Source organism: Mercenaria mercenaria, chromosome 1 (assembly GCF_021730395.1).
Source record: "Mercenaria mercenaria strain notata chromosome 1, MADL_Memer_1, whole genome shotgun sequence".
Classification (NCBI taxonomy): Eukaryota; Metazoa; Mollusca; class Bivalvia; order Venerida; family Veneridae; genus Mercenaria; species Mercenaria mercenaria.
Window position 1 is genome coordinate 116,097,971 of NC_069361.1, and position 27,427 is coordinate 116,125,397.

Consider the following 27,427-nt stretch of genomic DNA (forward strand, 5'->3'; position numbering starts at 1 on the left):
ATTTTCATATTGATGTGTTTTTCAACATACTTATCTGAATATGTCAGAAGTTTCAAATATGTACTAGATTTAGTAATGACATGAAAGATATTGACAAAGATATCGATGGGGCGTTAACTGTATTATTCAAACTTTGTACTGCATATCGGACTGTTATATCCTTTTATATAAGCATTTACGAAATGCATATACAGAACAGTGGTGTAGGTGAGTAAGCTTAATTTCAGTCTTATTTTCGTTAAATTTAACTTAAGTTTTAGTGTAATTTATGTTGAAACTTCTAAAACTGGGCTAAAAACTTAATAATCAAGTGATAAATTATATGTTGACCATTGTAACAGCATTCTGAAAGTTGATACAGGTTCACACTTGACCTCTAAAATGTTCACTGTTCATATCTAGGTACGAGTAAAAGCATATCCCTCCGCTTCCTTCACTGTTTTATTTGTTGTTTTTTTTATCCTTTTTATTTTGCAGTCTGGATAAAATATTTAAATACCAGTCTTTTAATATTTGGCTACATAAACCATTTTGTCTGATTAAATTCGCTTCATTTTCTCGAGAGAGGAATACAAGACAGGTATATATTAGTTTTTACACATTTCGATTTTTTTTAGACATTTATGTGGATTTGTCGTCAATCTATACATAGCCTAAAGCGTACTTTTCACCAAATTAATATATTAGTCCAGGATGGAATAAGTTGTGTTTACTCGGCACTGAATATCCAAATTATATAGCTCTTCTACAAATTTTAAATAAGATTGTGGTTTTGCCTAAAACGGCTTTCTCATGGGGACTTGAATTCGTCGATCGTTACTTTCAAAGATAAGATAACACCAGGTTTCATTTTATATATTCCTTTGGATTGTCGCAACGAGGAAAACTACTTCAACACGAAAAATAATGATTTAAAAATATTGGGTAATACGTTTCTTACTGGTGTATCGCTTCCTTCATTGAATTATATTTTGTCGAAACATGTTACAACATGTTACAGCAGAGAAATATAATCTCATTTGAAAGCATGCTTTTGAAGTCTTATAATTTTAATAACTTGACACGTTTTTCCTTTTACGTTTTTAGAAATATGAAATACGCTGCGGATATGATAGTATCAATAATTGTTGACAAAGAAGATGCACTCGTAGATGAAGTCATCAACATAACGTTAAATGGACTGCAAGAAAAGCAGCACGTCACTGTTCGAGCAGAGGTCAATGAGAAAGGTCAAATATTTGCTGGTAGTGGATGTTTTGTAGCTGACGACAATGGTACAATTGATATATCTACGCAGCCATCGACACATGGCACATACGAAGGTATGCATTTCATTTTATTCCAGTAATATATAGATCAGAGTTGCCATGTGACTAAGATGGCATGGCCAGTTTAAATTTCATCCGAACATTGTGATTTTAAATGTCACTAACAAATGCATGCTCTGCGAGACGAAGTCAGCTCATACTTTTAAAGTGTATAAGCATTTGCTATTCAATGATACGTTTCTTTAGTAATGAAACAGTTTACCAACCAGACGATAAAAACTCTAAAGCACGAAAAACTGTTATGCAGAGTTACGTTTTCTTTCACTGATCTCTGATATTTTAGGCTAACTTCCTATGTTAAGTCCGTTTTTCAGGTGTATCCCAAATGGGACTATTTTGGAGCATGAGATCTGCTCCAGGAATGGCTAAAGGAATGCGACTTATCACGAAAAATGCTTCTGCACCTTTACTTACGGATATAACTGTATTTCCTGGGCATTTGACATTTGAAGAAACGTATACATTAGATATAAATCATTTAAGCAGTAAGAAAATTAGAAGATGGTATATGGCAAAAGGCGTGCAGAAAATCAAAGTAAGAAGTGGGCGAATACGAGGAACATTATTTCTACCACCAGGTTTGTTATGTCGATACATCCTGTTTGTTCTTTCATGTTATAAACATTTGAACACAACACTTTTGTCAGCTGTAACTCTCGAAAGTAAAAACAAGTTGGCACATGGTCTTTTATGTTGTTTTATGATCCCGCCAGCCATACGCAGGCTTACATATCCTCGTTCACTAACGGAAACCGGTATCATCTTTATGCTTTTATGGAATGTTTCTATTTTCATTTAAAACTAGGTATTGTTATAACCTTCTGAATAGAAAGCAGCTTTAACAACGATGTCTAGTTTAAGTTATATGGTATAGTCTTAATATAATTATTTTCTATGTATTGTATATTACTGCTTTACTTTTTGAAAACGTCAGTTTTTGGAAATGACGGAAGCGAGACGATTCCGCGAACAAATGGCTGTCTGGTTTGGTCTTTTACTCAGTCAAAGACAATGTTGATAAAAAGAAGTAAACTACCAAATCCAGTCAGTCTCATAACAGTTATGCAGATACTTTGAGAGCATACTGAATGATCTTTCGCCGCGTCAGTGAGTTTCATTTCTGGTAGATCTTTCGCCGCGTCAGTGAGCTTCATTGCTGGTAGATCTTTCGCTCATTGTTGGACTATTGAATGTGTAACACAAACCTTAAGTTTGCAAATACAAAGTTGTAACTCATGAAATATGTGACAGAGCATGAGATTTTGGGTCCAAATGCAATTTTGGTCAAAAATGGGGTTTTGGGCTAATCTGACAGACTGACCCGTTCTGAGTAAAAATCTTCAATTTGACAACAAAAATCAGTCGTTGTAATGGAGATATTACCACTATTCGGACACTATGTTTTTGTCTAACTGTATCAAAATTGAGGTAGTATATCTTAATAATGACACCATATTTAAATAATATCAAAATAAAATACATGATAAAATAACAAAAGCAACATGCAATTAATGGTATATATTTCTTTTTGTCTCTTTCTTTCATGTAGTATAAAAATATTTATGTTCTAAAAATCGTTTCTATAGCAACACTGTTGTTTAACCTCTTTTTTAACAGTCTCTTGATGAATCTAGCAATAAATTACATAGAATGTGAAATAAATATACAATTAACTTTTTCTAGTGTGCAAACAGTTTACAGACAACTGTTTTATGACATTCTTTTGAATAAGATACAGAATTTATTTGATATCAAATTAGACAACATCCCAAAAACTAGGACATTAATCTTATTATTATAGACACCTTATCTATTAAACAGTAAGAAAGAAAATCAGGCAAGAAGATATAATTATTAGACTGTTATTATCAACTGTGAGTTTGCTAAAATTTCAAAAGACTTAGATATACTGATCAGTGAATCATTACCATTGGCAACGATGTGGTATTTTCTTACAAAAATACTAACATTACCATGGCAACAATGTGGTATTTTCTTACAAAAATACTAACATTTTTGGCAATTTCTTTGTATTAAGTTGAATATTGGAAGTGTTTTTCCATATATTTACATCAAAAGCTGTCTGTTTTCTTATTTAAAAGTAAGAGAGTAGACATCATTCCATGAAAATTAATGTAATATGGTTTGAGAAATACATAATTTTCAGATACACCTCTCTCAGTTACAACTATTGCCATTTTAAGGCAGGCTTGTGTAATAACATAGTGCTTTGTTGATGCAATTATTACATATGAAGATACTAAGTATATTCACTAACATAATACAGCTTAACATATATAACATATAAACAAAAAAGATGTTGTTTACATATGATGATATCCAAAATAATTTAAAAGTTAAAGTAATGTTACCATGGCAACAGTGCACTATTTTCTTAAAATAGTAGTTTTTTGTAAATTTTCCAGAAATAATCAGAATATTCATTTAGCATCTGTTCAGTATACATTTGTTTTACACCACAAATGGTCAATTATGATCATTTATAAAAAACAAACACCATTTTATGTAATATAACATGCCTTTGAGAACTACATACTTTCCTGATACAGTCTAAGGAATCTTGACAAGAAACTGCTCAGCTCTGAGCAGTAGCACCTCAGCAGGAATACAGTTATAATTACTCTACAGACCCTTTGATCTAATATACCGTGACAGTCAGCTGGTGGTCAGCAATCCGAGGGATAGAGTGGGGCTGATAAGAATTAAAAGCACACAGCAGAAGCTAAACAATATTAAAGAAGACCTATGGGCATAATTTATACATCAGTTTAGCAACAATTATCTCATGGTTTCTTTATTTAAAGATTGCTTTTGTATATACAGTTATTGCTAATAAATGATTTTGCTGCTTAAAATAAGGTGTCAAAATTAAAGTATAATTTTAAATTATCATTTCTAAATTCTGATATATTTTAATTTCAGTTTTTCTTTCAATGTCAAATATAGGTAAAACATTGCTAACAATCAAAGGCCCTAAAAAGTTATAGTTTTTAATTATAATATGTAGTCTCTGTAACAAAATATATATTGATAACAATTAGTAACATTTTATGAAAAGGAAACAAAATATGAGCCGCGCCATGAAAAACCCAACATAGTGGCTTTGCGACCAGCATGGATCCAGACCAGCCTGACATTTGAATAGGCATAATAAGAAGGATGCACATGTCTTATAATGTCTTATTTCACGTATAACGTCAGATGGGAAAGAAATGAATTTGGTGTTCTTGAGTCTCCTAATCGACATTAATTTAAACATTCTGACCTCAAACATTTATATGCTTTTACAATAAAAAAACGGCTTTTCATGTTTTTAGAACAAAAAAGTAAAAATAATTAACAATGATAATTAAAAGTATGTTTTAAATTTAGCCAACACAAAATACATTTTTTTCTATATTCAACTGTAGAATATTAATGATCACGATTTCTTAAATTTTTTATTCGAACCTTTTGAAGCTTTAGCTGTTACTATGTACCTTGTTAAGGTTTTACAATATAAACTTGCTCATCTTTCAATTTTGACAGTACCATTTAAAGTTTATAGGGGTATTAATTGAAAACTTACTAACTGAATTGCAAACAGTGTAGATCATGATCTTGCTCTGCAATGGTCGCAGAGGTAAATACAATTGCCACTGCAATTGCCGCCAGCATAATATTTAGAGTTAAAATTATTTAAAGTACATAGTTTTGAACTTGCTTGAACAATAATTTAGTTATAAGCTTTCTTCACAATCGGGCTAAAATACATTAATAAAACCTAACAATTACATGTATACAATTTGTACATGTATAAATATGAAATATGTTAATTACATACATATATACCCAAGTAGAAGCCATTTCAACAAGGAGGGCAGGGGTCCTATTATCATGGGGATCGGGGAGGACACAAATATGAGTCTGGAAGTATGGGTTCAAACTTCTAATAAAATTAAATATATCCACAGATAAAATTAGTATAAGCAGTTTAGATCCTGAGCTTACATCATATCAACACTAAACTTGTTGGAGGTGGGGGCAAACTACACACTCCCCCAAGCCCTGGTCTGATGCCCTACTCCCTTCCCTCTGTCTAGTATGTCCAAAAAATGATACATTTACTATATTTGCACATAAACTGTAGTGTCAGTGTAACATGCACTTCCATAATCATCAATTTACGTAATATTTGATAGACTTAGGGGTTAATTCAGAGGTTGCTTCAGTCTGAGACCTTTTTGTGTGGTGCTCTCATGAATGCTGTGTTTTTGTGCTTTTTAGACATGCTTGGAAGCTCACTGATGTTGTAAAATGTGCATCTGGACTGAAGTCGTACACATCACCATTTTAATTTTTCTTCAGACAAGGGGTTTCAAGTTTTGATCCAGAAAAAAACATAGAAAGTTAATGTGTTACAGATTTTTAGATTACAATTTACCAAGATGTTCAACATTATATCAGCCTCCAGTGTTGGGTAATAATTCACTGTGGTCAATCAGCTTGTCAGTGATAATGAGACAACATGCTGGGCAGCAAACCACAGATATTTTCTGTATCTGACCAAGATTCCTTAGACTGGATATATATAAAAGATATTTTCTTGCAGAACATAGTCTGATTAGCAGAATATAAACAAGACAAATGCTGTTTACATAATCAAACAAATCTAAATTATTTTAATTCAAATTTGTGTTACCATGGCAACTCACAATGTTTTGCAAAAAAAATTAACTATTTCTGCAATGGTCATGTCATGTAAAAATATCTTTTAACACAATTATAACCATGGATTAACATGATTAATTCTTGAAATAAAATACATTATATTTAGCCAGTAACAAATATTTTCTGCTATATTGGTAGTTTTCTGCCATTTCTGGAAAAATCCTTCCTACACTCACACTGGCAAGCCAAGGCAGTTTTTATTGTAAAAAAGTTTCCTCCAAAGGTTGTGCTTTAATGTCACACATGTTGTAGCTTTGAAACAACTAGGATTCATTCAACAGACATGTGACTGTCTTAGTATTTCATGCATGCAGTTTTGGAAAATTTATAAGTTAAATTCTGTATTGATAGAACAATTAGGATAGTGCTTCTCAAACAACTTCACAGCTGTCATGACATCAAAACACTACTTTTACCCAATATTTCTCACAGTTGACTAAGTTTACTTTTTCTTGAAACACATTTGTAATTTGAACTAGAATTTTTAACTTTTTCAGGTCATGAGGGCAGGAAACATGGCCTTATTTGTGCAATATGGAGTTATTTGCTCATATCAGTATCTGTGACATGCATTCTATTCCACAGGCATGATTTCCGCTGGATGATCAGTAGAACATATTAATTCCTTGTTTCATTCCCATTTACATATTGATAGTTCTTTCCTCACTGCAAAAGAAAAATTCATCAACATTAGAACTTCATTTTAATAAGATTAGTATAAGGTTACAGAATATAAGACTGTAAAGCATCTTTTTAAGCTTAAGAGAGTCTTTTTGTTAAAAGCTGAATGAAAGCAGATTGATAAGTATAAACTCATCCAAGAATCTTACAGTATTCATGTAGAAAAAGTTTTTTCAAGAATACATAAACTAGTTAAGATTCCTACAGACTAGACATACAATTCATGCAATCAAACTTAATGTAAACACAAATACTGTAAAAATAATTTTGAAAATATGAAAAAATACATACATGGTATATTCAATTATTGTATGTCATTACTTATTCACTTCTTAATGTATTATATATTTGTTGAATTGGTCTATAATCAAAATCATTTCTCTTAAAATGTTATGAATGAAATAGATCATTTATGTTTATGTTACTTTAATGTCTTTATCTTTCTTAGAACAGCAGTATAGTAACTGTAAAAAAGTATGAAGAAATTTACAAACCCCCATAAAATCCAGCTTGTTGTGTATAGACCTTCTTGGAAAATCATTTCACTGTTTAAGGTCATTGCATCAAGCCAAACAATCCTCAGTGGTTGATCTGTAAAATGAAAAAAATACTCAAAAAGGCTGAAATGCAAGATAAAAATGCCCTGGGCAGTTAGCTCAGTACATATTTAGCTAAAAGACTTCTATAAAAAAGAGTAATATGTTTGAATTCCTGGCAAGGCTTTCAAAACAAAATGTATCTAAAGTTTATTTATTTTACCAAGTGGTTTTTAGTCACTTGTCAAGAACAGTACAAAATGGTGAGGAATCCAGATATAATGGCCAAGTGAACAGTATGCAAATTTAACATGAAAAGCTTTGGACAAAACTGTCTCTTTCCAAGTAAAAACAATATCTACTATGCCCTGTAGAAGTTTTATGTATGGACTGATTTGACATACATGTAAGAAATTAGTGGTTGAAGCCGACAATAAATGTGTTTCAATTATATCTAATCAGTCACTTTCATGGCATGGCTGTATTTATAAAATGATCAGGGCTTTAACTTTAATATGTAACTAAACATTATGACTGGCTTTTGCAATTTTGTCTGGCACCAGAGTCACAAGGTCTTCATGTAATTGTCTTGCATACAGATTCTACTGAATAAGAGTCAAAACCGATTTAAAAAAAGTTAAATTCATGGCAAATTTAGTAAATAAAATATAGTCTACAATATACTGACACTTGTAAATAAAATGTGATTGTGAACTGCGCTAAATCTACAGCGAATCTGTCATTAGTGTCAAATCCGGGCTATTTTTGGAAAAGATGTCGGACAAAACTGTCGATATGAACTCAAATAATATTCTTAACACTACATGTCGCTTAAATACTTACTTACCTTGAGATTCGCTAACTGTCATTCTTTATACAATCGAAATGAATCATCAAATAATTGTTTTTGGTAGTTTCATTTTCTCCGCGACCTTCCATGTTTACAAATGGCGTGTCGATTCAAAGGGGGATAAATTATCAATCATTTGAAATTTTTAAAGAAACGGAATTGCAAAATACGGAAAGGTTTATAAATGTCACTTCATTTTTTTCTTGTGGCAAGGTAGAGTATTATTGAAAACAAGAAATGCATTAATTGCCGCGAACACGTGGTAACGTCCACCATTCTTTTTGTGACGTAACTTTAATCGATGTTTTCTCAAATGACGTAACGCCGAATTTGGACCCAAAATGTCATGGTGCGTCACATATATTACCTGAGATATTTAGTTTAAATTCAGAATAACCTGTTATTTATTACATTATTCTAGGCAGAGGTCCCTTTCCAGGTGTGATTGACATGTTTGGTGTAGTAGGCTCATGTATAGAATTTCGAGCGGCTTTACTGGCTTCCAGAGGATTTGCTTCCATCGCTTTAGCTTATTTTTTATATGAAGATCTACCAAACAATCTAGAAAAATTGGAGCTGGAATATTTTATGGTAATGTAACGATTACTGAATGCATAAAGGGAAGTAATTCCATTGATATGCAAATTTGCAAAACCTGTCAGTTGTCATTGGAGTAAGAGGACAGTATATAAGAGCGATAAATCACCCTTGGTGATGAGCTAGCTTTTCACAGACGGGATTTGTGTGGCACTAAAACGTTACAAATGGTGGCAGCGGTGGGATGAAGTCAACTGCCGGACTGGAGTTGCCTTACCCATGAATTTCCTAGGCCAAATCTCGGGACGAGATTTCTCGGAGGGGAAAGTAATGTAACGATTACTGAATGCATAAAGTGAAGTAATTCCATTGATATGCAAATTTGCAAAACCTGTCAGTTGTCATTGGAGTAAGAGGACAGTATATAAGAGCGATAAATCACCCTTGGTGATGAGCTAGCTTTTCACAGACGGGATTTGTGTGGCACTAAAACGTTACAGTACCAGTGTTACACATATTTGCGTTATGATGTATTTTCTTAGATAATCTGGATTGTTGTAAGTTTGAACTTCGTCATGGCATAGATCAAGCAAGCAAACTTATTGTATATCAATGGCTGTACTGCAGAACCGAAACTAAAGATTTTACTCAAACAGGTCAGTTCATAAATGGTTTTACCATACTTCGCAGCCATAATGATAAAGTCACCTTGTTTTAGAAAATGAAGCCTGTAATTGATTGACTTTCATTATTTGTGACTTTACTTCTCAGTAATAACACATTTATTAACAATGTCTTTCTCACAGGAAGCGGTAGACTGGCTGTCAAGTCAAACTTTTGTTGATGGCGATAACATAGGGGTGATAGGTGTATCTAAAGGAGGCGAAGTTGCTCTAAATCTCGGCTTTTACAGTAACAAGGTAGTTGCTTTTACATGTTCTGCTTGTGTATTGTTCAAACCCACTGTTGAATATCGGTTGTAGTATTTTAGCAGTAAAATATAAGTGCGAATGAAAGAAAACCAACCTTTTACAAATGCTTCAATGTTGCTAAAATTACGATTTATTTATTAACGGTTTTGAAAACAATATGTCCTCAACCATCGCATAGTGTTTTATTTTACATTCAGATAAAGTCAGTGGTATCTGTCAACGGTGGCCCTTTCTTTACAACTGTACCAATGTTGTACAAAGGGGAGTATATAGGAAGGACAGGGTAAGAATATTTTCATTCCATGTACAATATATGTTAACTTATCCTGACTTATCAAATGATATTTGTGTATACGATATAGAAAGAGTAGTAGAACCTGCAATAGTTTTTATGGTTTTAATTAATACCCATATCAACATTTAAATGTCCCCTCTCCAACATGCTTTAACAAAAAATAGACTACAGTTTTTATAAGTTCTTTAAGCAAGAGCTTTATTTCTAGCTCGACTATATTCAAAGAATAGTCTAGCTATTCTTTTCACCCTGGCGTCGGCGTCGGTGTCACACTTTGGTTTAAAGTTTTTCATGCAAGTACATATGGCTATCATTTAAAGGCATAGCTTTGAAACTTATTTTTCTTCTTTTTCTAGGTCAATTACCAACCTCACTAGGTCAAGTCCCATAACTCTGACATGTATTTTTGGCTAAATAATGTCCCCTTTTGAACTTAGAAAATCCTGGTTAAAGTTTTACATGCAAGTTACTTTCTCCAAACCTAATGCAGATATTGAATTGAAACTTCACATGTGTCTTCGGGGTTATAAAACCAGTTGATAGCATCAAGTCCCATAACTCTGTCATGCATTTTGGCCAAACTATTTCCCCTTTTGAACTTAAAACTTCTGGTTAAAGTTTTGCATGCAAGTTATACTATCTCCAAAACTAATGCATATACTGGATTGAAACTATAGATATTTTAACATTTAGGGTAGTATTCCTGCTTCTTGGACAACAATTCGAATAGTCTAGCATTGGCTGTCTTACGGACAGCTGTTGTTAAATTCTAGATTTTTATTATCATCTCATAATACAAACATGCATTTCATTTACAAGTATCATACATTACTAAAAATGAAAATACTTTGCCATTCAAAATTGAAATCTTACATTGCAATTCAAAACTGAAATCTTTACATTGCAATTTAAAATTGAAATATTTCCACTGCAATTCTAAATTGAAATCTAAAATGATTGATAAGATTTTGGAACAAATATATCAATTAACTCTTATCTCCAGCTAAAACACTTATTTTATTGAAACGTGTAGCCACTAAGGTTCTGGAAAGCAATCTATTTTCTTGCTGTTGCCATATTTAAGTAGATATTGAACAATTTGACTGTTTCAAACTTGTTTCAAATATAGTACGCCTTCATCCTGGCATATGAAAGAAACTTAAAAGTCGCTATATTTTTTCAGTTTTGAAACAGTCATTAACCAGTATTCATAACAATATTACAACATCAACTATTTTGTTTTAGTTTTCATATGGATCGCATTATTTCAACCGAAGAAGGACTTGATTTCAGAGAATCTATGCACTGTGAAGTCAAAGATTATGTTCCGGTATTATTTATTTTTCAAAATATTTTCTTTCAGTTAGTTTAATTTCTAAAGTTGATGTTTATCGTAAGTTTTCACGGGTTGGGTTCAAGTTACGTCGTACGAATATTTATAAAGTTTTTGTCCCCACCCCCGACAACAAAGTTGAAAGGGGGGTATACTGGTTTCAGGTTGTCTGTCCGTCTGTCCGTCCGTCCGTCTGTCTGTCTGTCCGTCCGTAGACGCAATCTTGTGCGCACCATCTCTCCTCATCCCCTTGACACAATTTAATGAAACTTCACACAAGTGATCAGTACCAACAGTAGTTGTGCATGGGGCATGTTAGGTTCTTTCAGAAAAAAAAATTGCAGAGTTATGGGACTTTGTTTTTTGTTACTATACTATATACATAGACACAATCTTGTGCGCACCACCTCGCCTCATTCCCTTGACACAATGTAATGAAACTGGACACAAGTGATCAGTAACAACAGTAGTTGTGCATGGGGCATGTTAGGTTCTTTCAGCGATAAAAATTGCAGAGTTTTGGGATTTTGTTTCTTGTTAACATACTATGTACATACAGTCTGCATATGCAATCTTGTGCGTGCCTAATCTACCGAACCCTTGCACACAATTTAATGAAACTTCACACAAGTGATCAGTACCAATCCTAGTTGTGCATGGTGCATGTTACGTTCTTTTACATAAATATTCTTCATAGTTATGGGACTTTGTTTTTTGTTACTATACTGTATACATACAGTCTATATACATACAGTCCACATAAATATGTAATCTTCTGTGCGTCAAATTGCAATGTACTGTGTTAGTGCATACGGGGGTACATTCATCACCTTTAGTGATAGCTCTAGTTTCTTTAAGTAAATATAACCAATGTATTGATCATCGAGCACATGAGCCGAAACTTGCTTTCATGGTCAAACATGCACCATACTTTGTTCATGTACAACTCATTTTTCACATTTTGACTTATAGCTTTGATAGTTGGTATGGTTGCTCACTATGGTATATTAATGTACGTGTATTGTATACTGTTGAAATGATTGCTTTGATACTTGGTAAAAAAAATGGTTGCATTGGTATGTTTTTGTTCATGTGCATTTTTCACACATTTACTGATTACTTTGATACATGGAAAGGTTGCTCAACATAGTTTGTTTATGTACATGTTTAACACCTGGGCTATCTGCTGTGATACCTGTTTCAGATGCTCAACATGGTATGAACATGTATGAGTAGAATTGTTTTCTGGTTCTTTTGGCAGTTAAAGTAATGTAGAACTATGGTTATTATGACTTTATTAAGTTGTAATGCTTATTACCTTCCCAGTATTGCGGTGTAAAGAACATACTTCTTTTGTGTTACGTTTATTGTTATGTTCACATTTGAAATCAAGTTTTATTATTAGTTTAAGTGGCTACAATACGCCTACCAAATATTCTCATTAAAAGTTTGCATTATCAATTAGTGTGAGTTCTACAGAGAGTTAGGCACAGGTTTCTCAGTCAAATCTGTAAGAAAATCGTTTGGAAGCAAATAACACAAGCAACCAAAATAATAACGTGCTCGGGTGGATTTGGTCTGTTCATGAGAGGCAACGAAAATTGTAATGGCCGAACTCGTTCATGAAATAAAGTTGAATAAACTCAGAAAAAATACAGCATTTGGTCCAATTACAAGGCGACTTTTTACATTAGGGACTACTGTTGTTAAGGTTAATCGAAAAAGTATTTATTTTTTATAGCTTTTTGGGTTAATAAACATGATCGATATCTTAAATATATCCTGTACATTTTATATTTTACAGATATGGACAAAGGACGTTAATGTTTTGCTTATTTGTGGTTTGGACGATAGATGTTTAAAACCTGAATTTCTATCGAATCTTTGGAAACGGTATCCTACTAACAGGAAACATCTGTGCAAATTATATAAATATCCGGGTGCAGGTCATCTTATAGAACCATCGTATGCACCTTTAGCTAGATTTACTGCAAAATACTTTAGCGATAACCCTTCAGCTAATTCCACAAGCAAATACTTCAAAGGAGATGGTCCTGCTGAGGGTATGTTTAAAACATATTTATTAAAGATGCCGAGTAAACTTTCTGTTGTGGGTTGTTGTTTTTTGCATTTGTCCGTTTATGATACTACACTCGTATCCGCTTTTAATATAAGCTTTTTAGCGACCCAACTAGTAATTAATTACATGTCTTTGTTGCGAATAGACCGGCCTAATACCTTAGTTATTGTCGTGTTAATCTGTGAACAACGCTCACCAGTGCAAATTAAATTGCTAGATAGCAAATACGTGTATGGAAAGAATGATTTTCCTTTATTTCGCATTTTTGCCTTCTGTTGAAACAGGCGAATTCTTATCTTTTGCAGGTGTAGTATATATTTTATGGGGCGGGGAGACAGTGGCTCACGCACACGCACAAGAAGATTCTTGGAAACGTATTTTGAACCATTTCCGAACAACGCTTCAAAAACAGACAGTCGATGGAGATAATTTATCAAATAGCAAGCTATGATATTATGCGTTTATGGAATAAAGTTTTGAAGTTAACATAAAATGTTTCTGTAGTATTTTCAATAATCAAAAAACCTGTATCTTTTGACATGAGGCAAGTTTTATTTCGTTAATTATTTTTAGAGACACTCCAAGGTCAGGGGTCTCCGCTGCCGAGTGTTCATGATCGTTGACTTCGAATCTGTGCACTTGCCTGCCCCTCACCGATACGGGTTCGAATTTTCTCTTAGGTTGAAGCAACTTTTGAGGACGGTCATCCATCTAGCTAACGAAAGGTTGTTGGTTCGCTTGTGTCTGAAGTAATTCACAAGGGACATAATGGGTCTTCCTCCACCACTGAAAGCTGGCAAGTCACTATGCCACCTTTAAGAGAATCGTTGTGACGTTAACCCCAACAGAAACAAAACGCTCCAAGACAATCCAAGTTTGGAATGCAGCGTTATAAAGACGAGCAAGGATCAAAAATCAATAAATTGTTGTTTTTTTTAAAGATATCCCAATTTCATAATTCCTGCCCTCCTCGGCAGGTAAGTAGCCTACTGCAGTAAGATATTTGTTTTAAAACAACGAAAATGGAGGCTATTTTTCCTTGCTTTCTGTGCATGCATTGTCAGGCTAAGAACCAATTATTGTAGTATATAAAACCAAAGAGACCCTTTCTAAATGAAATTCGTTTTCTTTTTGCGTAACTGGTGTGATATACCAGCATATGTACCGTGCCATGAGAAAACCAACATAGTGGGTTTGCGACCAGCATGGATCCAGACCAGCCTGCGCATCCGCGCAGTCTGGTCAGGATCCATGCTGTTCGCTTTTAAAGCCTATTGGAATTGGAGAAACTGTTAGCGAACAGCATGGATCCTGACCAGACTGCGCGGATGCGCAGGCTGGTCTGGATCCATGCTGGTCGCAAACCCACTATGTTGGTTTTCTCATGGCGCGGCTCGTATGTACTTCAATGTATATCTCTTAGTCTCAGTGATGTTGAACATTAGCATAATAGTTGGGCCGCTGACAAGCTTCTTTAACCTGTAGCCTGCTGTCTGCACTGTTCGCTCTTCAGTCACTAAATTTTCCGTGAACACCCCTTCAAATTACAAATGGTATTGCCCAAATTGAATGATTGACCAGTCCATTTTCAGAAATTTAGCAGGGTAAGGGTTAAAGAAAGCTAACCTTGTATGACGATACAGTATTCTGTTACAGGCATATATCCAAAGGACTAGGAATAAATCAGGCCTGCTTTTCCCTCCTTTCATTGCATTCTGATTATGGGGTAGAAACGATGTCAAATATAACATCACATGTATAAAACGCATTACTCATTTTTTTAATGTACTGTTTTCTAAAAACTAAGCAAGGCAACCGTTTCCATTTTGTTCATGAACGACAACTTGTTTAGGTCGTAGTAAAATATGCGCTGCCAAAAATAGAAAAGAACTTCTTCAAACAAGCATCTGTTCTTGAAATATATTCATACTTATTTTACTGTACATTTGTTGTTGTTTTGGTCGTTATTTTCTCTTTTTAATTTTTTCTTTCGAAAAGTGTTATAAATTTGGAAAAAGGCTGAAACTTTCAAATATAAATATTAGGTGAATTAGATGAGAACATCATTACATGTACTCCCAGGACACTGAAAACCTCTTAATCTGAACCCCTTTAAACTAAAAACCCAATCTTAACCGGAACTTCTTAAAACCAGAAACTTATTCTGACCCAAACCCCTTAAACCAGAAACCAGTCTTTACTGGAATCCCTTAAAACCAGAAACCCGTCTTTACTGGAACCCCTTAAACCAGAAACCCGTCTTTACCGGAACCCCTTAAACCAGAAACCCGTCTTTACCGGAATCCCTTAAACCAGAAACTCGTCTTTACCGGAACCCCTTAAACCAGAAACCCTCCTTTACCGGAATCCCTTAAACCAGAAACTCGTCTTTACCGGAATCCCTTAAACCAGAAACCGTCTTTACCGGAATCCCTTCAACCAGAAACCCGTCTTTACCGGAATCCCTTAAACCAGAAACTCGTCTTTACCGGAATCGCTTAAAACCAGAAGCTCTACTTAACTCGAATCACTTTTAAACCAGAACACCATTTTACCACAATCCCTTTAACCCCATAACCCCTCATAACCGAAACCCCTTAAAATAAAAAGCCACTCCAAACTTGACGAATTATTGCTGTTACAGTACCGTGTTTGTTTGTTTTCTTTCATTAGACTTACATGTATACCTGAACCTCACGTTTCCTTAAACCAAATATCTTTTATTTGAGAATCTCTCAACACAATATGTAAAAATATCTAAACAACTCGAACAATCTTAAAGACACATCTGACAGTTTCCTATATGTATATAGGCAACAATTTTCCCACAGACATAATTTATTTAAACTTTGTGTACTGACTGAGAATAAAGTTTAAAACGGAAATATGCATTAAAATCATAGGTACCGGTGCTTCATCTTGAATTATCTGCCCTTGAAAATAGATTTTTCAGTATTTGCCGACTTTCAAGGGCAGACAATTCATGTCCAAAGCTTGGTACCTATGATTTGCTTTATTTTATATTTCTGTTTTTGATTTGATTCTCAGTCAGTAAACACAGTTTAAAGAAGAATTTCTTTCCGTAAGAAAATTTTGCCCCATGTCAACACAGACATTATGGCAATTGTCCTTGACTATGAACATGACAAAATGATACCTCAAAGTTCTGGTCTTTCCCATTGACCGAATTTCTTTAAACTTTGTGTAGTGAATGCAAATGATGACTAAAACAGAAATATAAATTAAAATGCACAGTTTCCTTGAATCTTGAATTATCTGCCCTTGAATATTGGATTTTTTAGTATTTTTTTTATTTTCAAGGGCTGATAATTCAAGATCAAGCACCGGTACCTAAAATTTTTAATACATATTTCCGTTTTAAACTTGATTCTCAGTCAGTACACAAAGTTTAAAGAAATTCTGTCCTTAGTAAAATGTTTGCCTATATGCATACGAAACTGTCAGATGTGTCTTTAAAGGTAGTATGATTCGCTCTAGGTAGCAAAAATGTGTCAATATCCCTAAATACTGGCATTCCACAAAGAAACTAACCATCAGGAGTTTTTCTGCATGCATTAGGTTTAAATTCAAGGCAAATTGTCAAACGCAGTAATGTTTAAAAAAATGAGAATAATGTCTTGTATTTAATGATAATGTGTGCTAAATAAATCCATGTTACTTCAAAATTGACCAGACAAATGACTGCTTTCTTTCAGTATGAACTTAGTATGTTCAGTAGAGGTAATTGAAAGGGCAAAGCCCCTCATTGCCCCTGACGCCTTATTGAGTCGTTATTTAAAACCAAATTTAAATGACTGTTTATCGTACACCGCATGTTTACCCAGCGTCACGTAACACGCATTCACTACAGTGTGTTTTATACATGTAGATCATTTTCACGTAAAACGTTGTTTCACACTGGAATTAAACCCATGGATTTTCCGGTAAGATGTTTTTTAATATAAAGCAGTAATATAAGGGACATATATCCAAAACTCTTGCAAGGCTCTAGATTTTAACCTTTTCTTCTTATCTGTTTAAACAAGTTAATGATGGTTAGGCCTAAAAAAAAATCTTTGTTTCCGGTAACATGCTAAAATAAATCAGGGTAGGTAGGTCGGAAAACATTTTTTTTTTGGATTTTTTTTTATTAAGGGAGACTTTTCGGAAATTATTTTTGTGTCAAAAAATGAATACAAATAAGGGGGTTATGCTTTTAGAGCTCAGTAAGTTGATTTCTAACATCACTGGCCATGTTTAAAGCATAAAAAGTGCAGTTTTGCAACTTTTTGTTATAAAGTTGAAAAAAAAATTCTCCAAGCCATAAAAACATTTAGGGTCGGGCCAAAAATTTAGGGTAGGTCGGGATACCGGAAACAAACATTTTCTCTTTTTTTACGCCTAAACAAGGTTCGTAAAGGCAGTTTTAGAAGTTCTACATTAATTTTTTAGCCGTTTGTGTTACTTCAGACACCACACATAAAACATACAAACCTTGTTGTTAAGAGAATTTATTAGAACTCGATATCTAATATTGTATTATGAAATATAATATTTCACCCTTTAAACATTACATTATATTTTAAAATACATAAATGTAAAGGCAGTCATCCGTTTGACTGCGGCAAGCAAAAAAAAAAGATGAGAATGTATGTTTCTTACTTTTCACGCGTTTACTCATTTATGGACGAAACAAAAGACGAGGCAATGACCGCCGAGATAACAGTTGACAAAGAAGATGCACTGGTGGACGAAGTGATTAAAATTATCGTGAAAGGTTTAAAGAAAAATCAACAAGTCACGGTGAAAGCTGAGGTCACTGAAAAAGGTCAAGTGTTTGCCGGAAGTGGATGTTTTGTGGCAGACGATAAAGGCACAGTTGATGTTTGTGAACAGTCATCGGCGTATGGAACATACAAAGGTATACATCATATTCATTGTTCGCTTGTACTGTAGACCATTATGAACAGACTTGAGCCAGTCGCACTGTAACCCACACAGTCAGACAAATATAGAATTTGTTCTAAATTCGTGACTGTAATTTACCTTTACAAAAAATCTGCACGGTTGTCAGTTTTTTTTTTTTTTTTTTTTTTTTTGGGGGGGGGGGGGGAGGGGGGGCTAGATTTAAACTAGATTTAAATCAGGTAGTTGTGTTATATCTTTATTACTGATATTTTATTGATATTTTGTGCAAGGGTGTACAGTGTACTGCGTAATGTCTCGATATATACACCCGAATAACATGTTCATGTGACAGTAAAAACTAGTTCTACTTTCTCTATTCAGTCTGTCATATCTACTGGTCTCAATTCTTACCGTCCAATATGGTTCTGAAAACTTTCATGTAAGGCGACTGATAGGATATCAACACGCACCAACGTTTTAAGTCTGAAACTTGGACTTTGAAATGCTAAATCTACTTTTTGCCCTATATTATTTTTAGGTAATGCTTCCTTTTGCATTCGTCCTCATTTTATAACTGAACTGATATCTTGTCATATCCACTCGAAGTTTTATATGGAACTTTGAACACAGTGGTGTTTAATCTAAACCCTAACTTGCGATGTCTTGCCGACTCGTCCTACCTTTATTTTCTATGTTCCGCCCGCGAAATCATTTCTACAACTGCACTGTGCACTCGTCCTGTGTAATCTAATCATAATTGCTGTTACAATGTATAAACAACATCTAGTTTATTATTACCAAACATAAATATGTTGTTAGTGACGGTCACATTATTAGGTCTAAAATGCATGATATTTGACTTTTTGTAATTTACAATCTCATTTCAGTATTACCACACTACATATATATAAAAATAATCATATGCTAGCGTTTTTATAATATAGAGTGTTCATGGATGTTGTTCCCTGGATGATTTATGTATATGTCAAAGGAAGGTACCCTTCGTTACTAACTGCTTTTTTGAGGGGAGCGCGGTGGTCTAGTGGATAATATGTCGGCCGCTCAACCAAGGCGTTGTGGGTTCCAGTCTCATTGGGGTCACGACCATGATGGCTTTTCCAGGAAGCGGAATCGAGAGTGGTTACAATAAGCTTGAAGCTTTCATCACAATCGAGCTTAAACAAATTAGTATAAACAAAACTAAATGCTTTTGGGCTTTTGGTATATTTATGAAAAACAACAAGGATAAATGATAGTGTAAACGTTTTTTTTTTTTTTGTTTTTTTTTTTTTTTTTTGTTTTGTATTTGACAATGCTATGTCATTGAATCTGTTATATCAGTGGAACTTCGAACTCGGATGAGAACATTTCCTTCAGGTCTCGGGAAAATTTCTATATAGACTATATTGCTCAATGGTTTGAACTACCGATAAATGGGACAGATTTTGTCTGTCCATGGAGTTCGAGAGAACGAAGTTCGAAAGAGTTTACATAACCTTATAAATATTTTTACAGGGGTTTCTTTGATGGGACTTTTCTGGAGTATGAAGGCTGCTCCAGGGATGCCAAAAGGAATGAGACTTATCAAATACAATGCATCATCGCCTATTGTCAATTATCTCACTGTATACCCGGGTCACATTACATTTGAAGAAACATTTACCTCAGATTTAAGACCTTTGTGCAATAAGCAGATACGACGGTGGTATATGGCAAAGGGCGTTCAGAAAAGGAAAATTAGGAGTGGGCGTATAAGAGGAACATTGTTTCTGCCACCAGGTTTGTTTCTGTAATTTTCGATGTCAGTACACATTTAAGCAAATTTTGTAATATTCTGACCAAACTACTGTTTCATTTTAGAATTTTGTTCATGAATCGATGTTAGATATGTTATCATATTAACGCCAGAAATGACCAATTTCTATGTTACGGGGATTAAGAAAAGAAACGCAACCTATGTAGCGCAGACGCCGTATGCATTTTTCTAACACAACCATAAATATGGCGACTCGGCTGCTGCTGCGTCGAGGTCCATGGAGACTTTTTATCAAACCTGGCTTATATGGTAAACGCCTTAAAATATTAGCAGACTTATAGTTTTAAAAAGAAAGGGGATTTTATGTATTTTAGTCTTTCCAAGAGATTAGGTAATATGTTTGGCTAATAATGGGATTTTCTTTGTTGCAGGTAAAGGGCCATTTCCAGGCGTGATTGATATGTTTGGCTAATAATGGGATTTTCTTTGTTGCAGGTAAAGGACCATTTCCAGGCGTGATTGATATGTTTGGTATTGCTGGTTCTTGTATTGAATTAAGAGCAGCTTTACTCGCTTCCAGAGGATTTGCATCGATTGCATTGCCTTATTTCATGTACGATGATTTACCACGGGATATAAAAGACTTAGAAATGGAGTACTTTTTGGTACTAGTGTTAAGTAATGCTATTTATAACGGCAGTTGTTTTTCATAAGGTGACAATGGAGAAGAATACTCTCAACTATTGAAAACGAATAGTTAAATTTCAAAATCAACAATTATGATTTTATACTAAGAAAGTTATTAACATCCACGTCAAGAAATTTACGAACCAAACATTTTTTTTTTGTGTGTAATTTTTCAATCTGATACAAATGTTTCAAAATATGGCGATCTTATGTTTTCTTGAACATTAGATTGAAAATGTTTTTAAATAATATACCTGTCTCAAATGCAGTCATATATATATCATCTTCGTTATTTAGAATTATTCAAGGTTTAATTATTGAAAAATAGTTTAAAAATCTTCGCATTTAAGAATTGTTTATAATGGTGAACAATATCAATGTGATAGAGGTTCATTGCGAAATATGACATAGAAAAAGGGAGATTCGCACATTTTTATTTTGAAATTCATTTTTTTATTCTCATTATGCCTATATATTTCCCCCACTCTAACAGGAAGCTGTTGATTGGTTCTCAGAGCAACCTTTTGTCGATGGAAACAATTTAGGGGTGATAGGTGTATCTAAAGGAGGAGAAATAGCTCTTCATCTCGGATTTCTCAGTAATAAGGTAATGACCCGAAAAACAATATGATGGATAGGTTTTCTTGGTTGTTTGTGTGACTTCACAGTTTTATTTCTTAATGACAAATATTGCGATTAATGTCATGCTATGATATTTAAATTCAAATGATACTAAAAGGAATCAATGAAACTTTTGTGTTTTTATACATAATTTTTTGGTATATTTTTATGTATTTTAGGACCATGGAGACTATTCTATATGTATGTTTAATCTAAACTTACTCTTCAGCTGGCGTTTGGGGCTCGAGGTATGTTGCATTCCATTACTTCACGTGAGCTGACTTGATCAAAATCTGCTGTTACATCTCTTTGTTGGGTTCTGTATTTCCAAATACTCTTCTTAAAGCCAGTTTTTCAATGCTGCCAGTTGCTGCTTTGACTATGCCCAGGCTTCTCTTTGTTACTGTTTTATATACTAAGTTTTCAGAAAGAATGAATTATCATGTACAAAAAAGTAAATATCATGTCTCTTTTACTATCATCAGATAAAGTCGGTGGTATCTATCAATGGCGGTCCAAGTTTCACAGGTTTTTCTGCGTCGTATAAAGGAAAACCTATGGGGACAGCAGAGTAAGAATTCAATTTCGCTAAAATTAATGTGTAACCTTTTCTAACAATTGCATGCCTTAATCCTACCGGGATGAATTAAGATTACAACTATATACTAGCGCTGAATGTAAAATATTCATCTTTTTCTGTGTTAAGTACAAAAGCCGAATCGTGTCAAATGAAAAATATTTATGGAATTTAGTATCTCGTCATTACATTGTGACCTCTTTTAAAATTATTGCACCAAAGTTCGACAGATACCATCTGCTAACCAAAAAAGTGTTCTATGTTAAAGGTTCTCAAGTTATTGATTTGAAACTGTTTTCCATGTTCAGACCCTTGTGACCTTGACCTTTGACTTATTGACCTCCAAACATTATGGATCATCTACATTTTCTCGTAATTACGAAATCTTTTCTCTCTCGAAATTACGAAGTCCTTTCTCGTTATTTCGAGACCTTTTCTAGTTATTTTGTAATGTCGAGATCATAGATTAAATAAATATTATAGGTTTGACAAGATTTGGCTTTGGTCGTCAAAGGACCTTCTGTTAACAAGAAACAACTCCATGTTTTGTTCACAGGAAATAACTCCAGAGGCTATTCAAATTTTCTTTATTTATGTCCATTTTCTTCTCAAAACATTGGATGAACAGAGCCAATAAAGATCGGTCTAAATATAATTAGAAAATTAAAGCGGCATGCCTCCAGATCGTTCGACGACAAAAAAAATAATTTTTTTAGATATCTTAAAATAAATGCTATATTTCTTAAGAAGGCTTTAAAACTTAATTACTGACAAACTTTATGTTACGGAAACACATGAGAATTTGCTGTTTTTACTATTTTTACGATTGAAATCTTCAGGTATTATTCATTATTCACTACTTCAGCCATAGCGCTATTGGTTACGACGACGGAAAAATGTCTTTATTTCCGGGGCGGTCCGGGGTTCAATTCCCGACGCGGTCATCTTTTTTTCTTCAGTTTGAAAGAAAGATTATTTTTTAGCCAAATCTGGAGGCATGCTGCTTAAATAAAAATTATTTAGTCGGTAGCCAGACAAATACAAACCCAATAAAATCTAGACTGCTTCCCCGAAAGGGTTTTCGCATATATGTAATTATTTACAATACTCCACTTATATATTTTATATTGTATTATAAAACCCATAGGGTAAATGTTCATTATTTGTTAAAAGAGCGTTGTATGACATGATTCGATGGAAATGAAAATGTTCTTCTGAAAAAATACCGTAAACTTGTTTTTAAGGTATTATCCGGATCGTATAATTGAAACTGAAGAAGGACTTAATGTTACCAATACTTCTAACTGGGAAGACACAGATTATATCCCGGTATTTTTTTTTTTTAGGGTATTTTGATTAAAACATAATATATACATGGATATTTTGCTTACCTGTGGTGTTATCAGACAATTATAATGATAATAATGATGATGATTATGATTGATAATAATAATAATAATAATGATGAATAAATGATATTCTTATATTAGTGTCAGTTCTAGATGTGAGTCAGTGTACTGCAGTCTGTGTTTCAAATTTGCATTCATCCAATTTTATGTATGAGCCCGAAAATTAGAAATATAAGGAAATAAATTCCAGAAAGAAAACTTTATGAAGAATTTCTCTTGTCTATTTTCGCATAGTTAAAAACTTTTGCCCATGAAATTGTTAATATAATATTGAAACTTGCAGCGTAATTATTGGATATTGAAATTAACTGACGATCTTTATTTTCAGATCTGGACCAAAGACGTCCATGTTCTTCTTATATGCGGTTTGGATGACTTGTGTTATAACCCGAAAGCTTTGTCGAATCTTTGGAGTTGCTATCCAACTAGAAGAAAACATCTCTGCAAGTTATATAATTATGCAGGGGCTGGCCATCTGATAGAGCCGCCGTATGCTCCTTTAGCAAGAACAACAAAAAGTTACTACAGAGGATTTGGTGATTTTGTTGGTATGTGTGTATTCTAAACCTTGTTCAAATTGTCAAAGATCGTTTGCCGGGGCTATTGCAAAGTGCACACACATTTTGTTGAAATAAACTACTGTAATAGAAAAGTATTTCGTTTTTCGCTTTATTAATTCTGTTGATTGTAAATATTGAATGCAAGAAAAATAATTTACCACTGGTTTTAGATGCAGCTCTCAGGTAACTATATTACTAGTGGTAACCCATAATCGTATATGTGTCTTTTTGTTAAAAAATAGCATTTGCAAAGATCCGTTTGTTTCGGAAACTACCTTCTTTATGTCCAACATATAGTGTGACATAGTTTAATGAAAACAAGACCGTACACAGTATGGGTTAATATAAATTAGACATTTTTTTTTTGTTAATTTCATTATTACAGAAGAAGAGCTAGCTATCTAGTTTTTAAAGTTATTTATTCCAGGAGTAGCTAATGTTTTGTGGGGAGGAGAGACGGTAGCTCATGCACGTGCTCAAGAAGATTCATGGAAGCGTATCTTGAACCATTTCCAAACAACGCTAAAAACATCACGTGACACTGAAGACAATTTATCAGTTAGCAAGCTGTGAATGAATAAATAACTTAAAGAACATTGTTTATCACATGTTTGGGAGTGAAATAAAGTCATTACATAACTTTGTTATTACCTTAGTATGATAAAGTTGTTTAAAATATAAGAGCCAATGGTCAAATTGTCTTAGTCTATAACAGATAAAGAAAGAAGAAAGTTTGATATGGTAACATGTGATAAAAAGAATATTATATTTGGATCTTTTCGCAAAGAATTTATAAAACTCGTCATAGATTTGCATTTTATTATTTTATTCAACTCGTTTAATAAAATCAAACTAAAAAGGCAATCAGGTAATGTTCTCTATTTCTAAATGAGGAACCCGTATTAGTCCATGACATATTGTCCAAATATGAATTTGTGAATTTGGGAGTTTTAACACCCAGTATTTCAAAATCCATTAGTAATATTTTGTCATCATCACTTTGGCGTTGATCTTGATTTTGAAACTGCCGACTAAACCAAGATGCTTTCGTATTTCTTACGATGTAAATTTCTCTGAAGTTAGCAGGCAAAGTTGTACAATTTATTGTACTTTGAGAGAGATAAAACTCTTATAATTGTACAGATCGGGTATACTTTGTTGTTTCTTTTTTTTTTTTTTTTGAACACTGGAATGGCGTTTCCGGCTAAAATTCATGTCTTTAATTATTATTTTATATTGTTTATCTAAAATTTGATAAAAATCAAAAACATTGGTTGTTGCTCTGTTTTCTTTATAGAAAATTTCTCGATTAAAAAATGTTTTATGAAAACAGATAACGTTACATTATAAATGATCAAATTGAACAGAAACTTTATAGTTATACGTCTTTGAAAAGTTATGACCTTATTTCCTTTGACAGACTTTAATTTCAAGCACTACTTTAAGAAAGAGTGCTGCAAAAAAAAATTTCCGCTTTGCTTTATTCATGTTATAATTTGCAAAATACACCTGGATAGAACAACAGACTTCTCTTAAAACAGTTTGCTGGCTTTCTCAAATGAAGAATTCTACACCCAAAATGAAGTTTTGAACCCTCATCGCTGAGAACTCACATCGTTCAGGGTCAAGCGATTCGAATCATTCGAACGCAGAAGCTCAAGTTTGTTTTCAGGATATAATTGCTAACATATGGACAATGTTAATCTATTTGTGCTTTAGACTCATTTTACAACTTTCTATGTATATTTTTATCAAATATAAGTACAGTTTTTATGTTGTCCTATTCGGCAAAAAGTTATAAAAGAAAAGGAATGAAAGGTAAAATGTTTTGTTATATTTTCACTGAATAATCGATTCTAAAACTAAATGTTTAATTCTTTATGGCATGTTAGACATATATGCTTTCTTTATTTTCCGTTGGAGTTGGGGGTTGAGGATGTTATTGGTGACCGTTACAACTGCACATCAGTCAGTTTCAGTGATTAATTATCTTCACACTAAATGAATATAATTATTAGCAATTAAGATTCAGATTCAAACTTTTACCACCTTGCCTTCGATATAATATGGTCATATGATTTTTCAGTACGATGTAATCCCCCGCTCACTTGCTCCACCCCCACCCCGCTCCCTCACCTCCCCCATCATTGAAGTAGCACAGACTTATCAATAAATTAAACGAATTGTTGAAAATCAGTAAAGGTTCAGAATGGCATCGTCGTATCCTCGGCCAATATTCTGTAACAGTTCTCGTGCTACTCGATCTGTCTGCAACTTTCGGCGCGATTGACCACCAAACACTGTTACATCGCCTTGAACATCCTTTTGGAGTCACAGACAACACATATGCACGGATGTAGTCATATCTAAGTGACCGCTATAAATCTGTGTGCGTCGATGGCGAGTACAGTGGTCCCAATCAGTACTTAGTCCAAAGAACTATGTCTTGCACAATAAACGCGTTTGTGCCATATACAGACGTCATGGTCTGCTTCAAAATGTTTACGCCATTGATTCTCAATTTTCAATTTTTCCTTCCTTTAAATCAAGAGAAGGTGTGGTTAGAAGTGAAGCTTTGCGCCGCACTGAGGATTGTCTGGCTGAAATTGTCACGTGGATGCATTGCGACATGCTAAAACTCAATGCTGATAAAATAGAGGTAGTATTTATTTATTCATATCAAAACATAACTCCAAGTACATTGTGGACCTCACGGTGAAGACCAGAAACTCTGTGATAAAATCAGCAAAATGTGTATGGAATCTTAGTTCAGTATTAGACAGCAGTATGGATATAGAACAGTAAGTCGACTCTGGATGAACACAACTACGCAAAATAGATCACATGATGCAAAATAACTTTGTCAATTGCCTGGTTGCCTCACGGTAAGCTTTCTGTAATGCCTTGTTAAATGGTATTCCGAACAGCACACTTGAAAAGTTGCAACATGTTCAGAACATGGCAGTTAGCGTTATCACTAGGACGTCCCGTCGCAGTTTTGAAGGAGCACCATTGAATGCCAGTGAAATGCAGGATACAGTACAAGATTCTGATCCACACCTTTTAGGCTCTACCCGATCAGTCCCATGCCTATATAAGGGATATGATAGAAGTGTATAGACCGGATAGAAACCTAAGATCACAAGATACGCTGTCACTGGTTGTTCCAAATACTAAAACCGTGATATACGACAATCGGAGCTTTTCGTTCTTTGGAACTCCGTGCAAATTAAGATTATGGAAGCTGACACGCGGGCTGCTTTCGAAAACCTGCTAAAACCCAACTTCTTTGTACAACATTACGCAAACTGACCGATATACATATATACGCCCATTAAGGAAAAACGGGATGTATAATGTGATAGAGCGTGTGTCTGTGTGTCTATCCGTCTGTCCGTCCGTCATAATTCCTGTCCGGAGTATAACTATTATTTCAAAAGTATGTGTATTGATTATAAACTTGGCATATAGGTAAATGGCGATGAGACGATGTGAAGAATGAGTGCTTGAACCGGTTCTGTAGGTCAAATGGCAAGAGTAAGTGATGATGAGACGAAGTGCAAATGCTTGAACCAGGGTGGTAGGTCACAGCAAGGACAAATGTAC

At 34.0% G+C, this 27,427-nt stretch overlaps 1 protein-coding gene and 1 long non-coding RNA gene across 2 annotated transcripts; one reads left to right on the forward strand and one right to left on the reverse strand.

The window, feature by feature from the left end:
* Window positions 1-24,685, forward strand: LOC123563546 (uncharacterized). Its single transcript, XM_053531331.1, has 17 exons — window positions 1-207; window positions 1,087-1,322; window positions 1,643-1,906; window positions 8,548-8,717; window positions 9,470-9,583; window positions 9,793-9,878; window positions 11,136-11,220; window positions 13,028-13,286; window positions 13,609-13,751; window positions 17,867-18,224; window positions 19,727-19,990; window positions 20,463-20,632; window positions 21,148-21,261; window positions 21,761-21,846; window positions 23,097-23,181; window positions 23,590-23,809; window positions 24,249-24,685. Exons 2-17 carry the CDS (start codon window positions 1,091-1,093, stop codon window positions 24,392-24,394), a joined length of 2,796 nt encoding a protein of 931 aa, XP_053387306.1. The 5' UTR covers window positions 1-207; window positions 1,087-1,090; the 3' UTR covers window positions 24,395-24,685.
* LOC128547887 (uncharacterized) lies at window positions 2,832-8,410 on the reverse strand. The gene is made up of 3 exons (XR_008366746.1): window positions 8,124-8,410; window positions 7,235-7,331; window positions 2,832-6,725 (listed from the first exon to the last, which is right to left on the reverse strand). It is a non-coding gene; the product is annotated as an uncharacterized LOC128547887 (long non-coding RNA).
* Window positions 24,686-27,427: the final 2,742 nt, after the last annotated feature.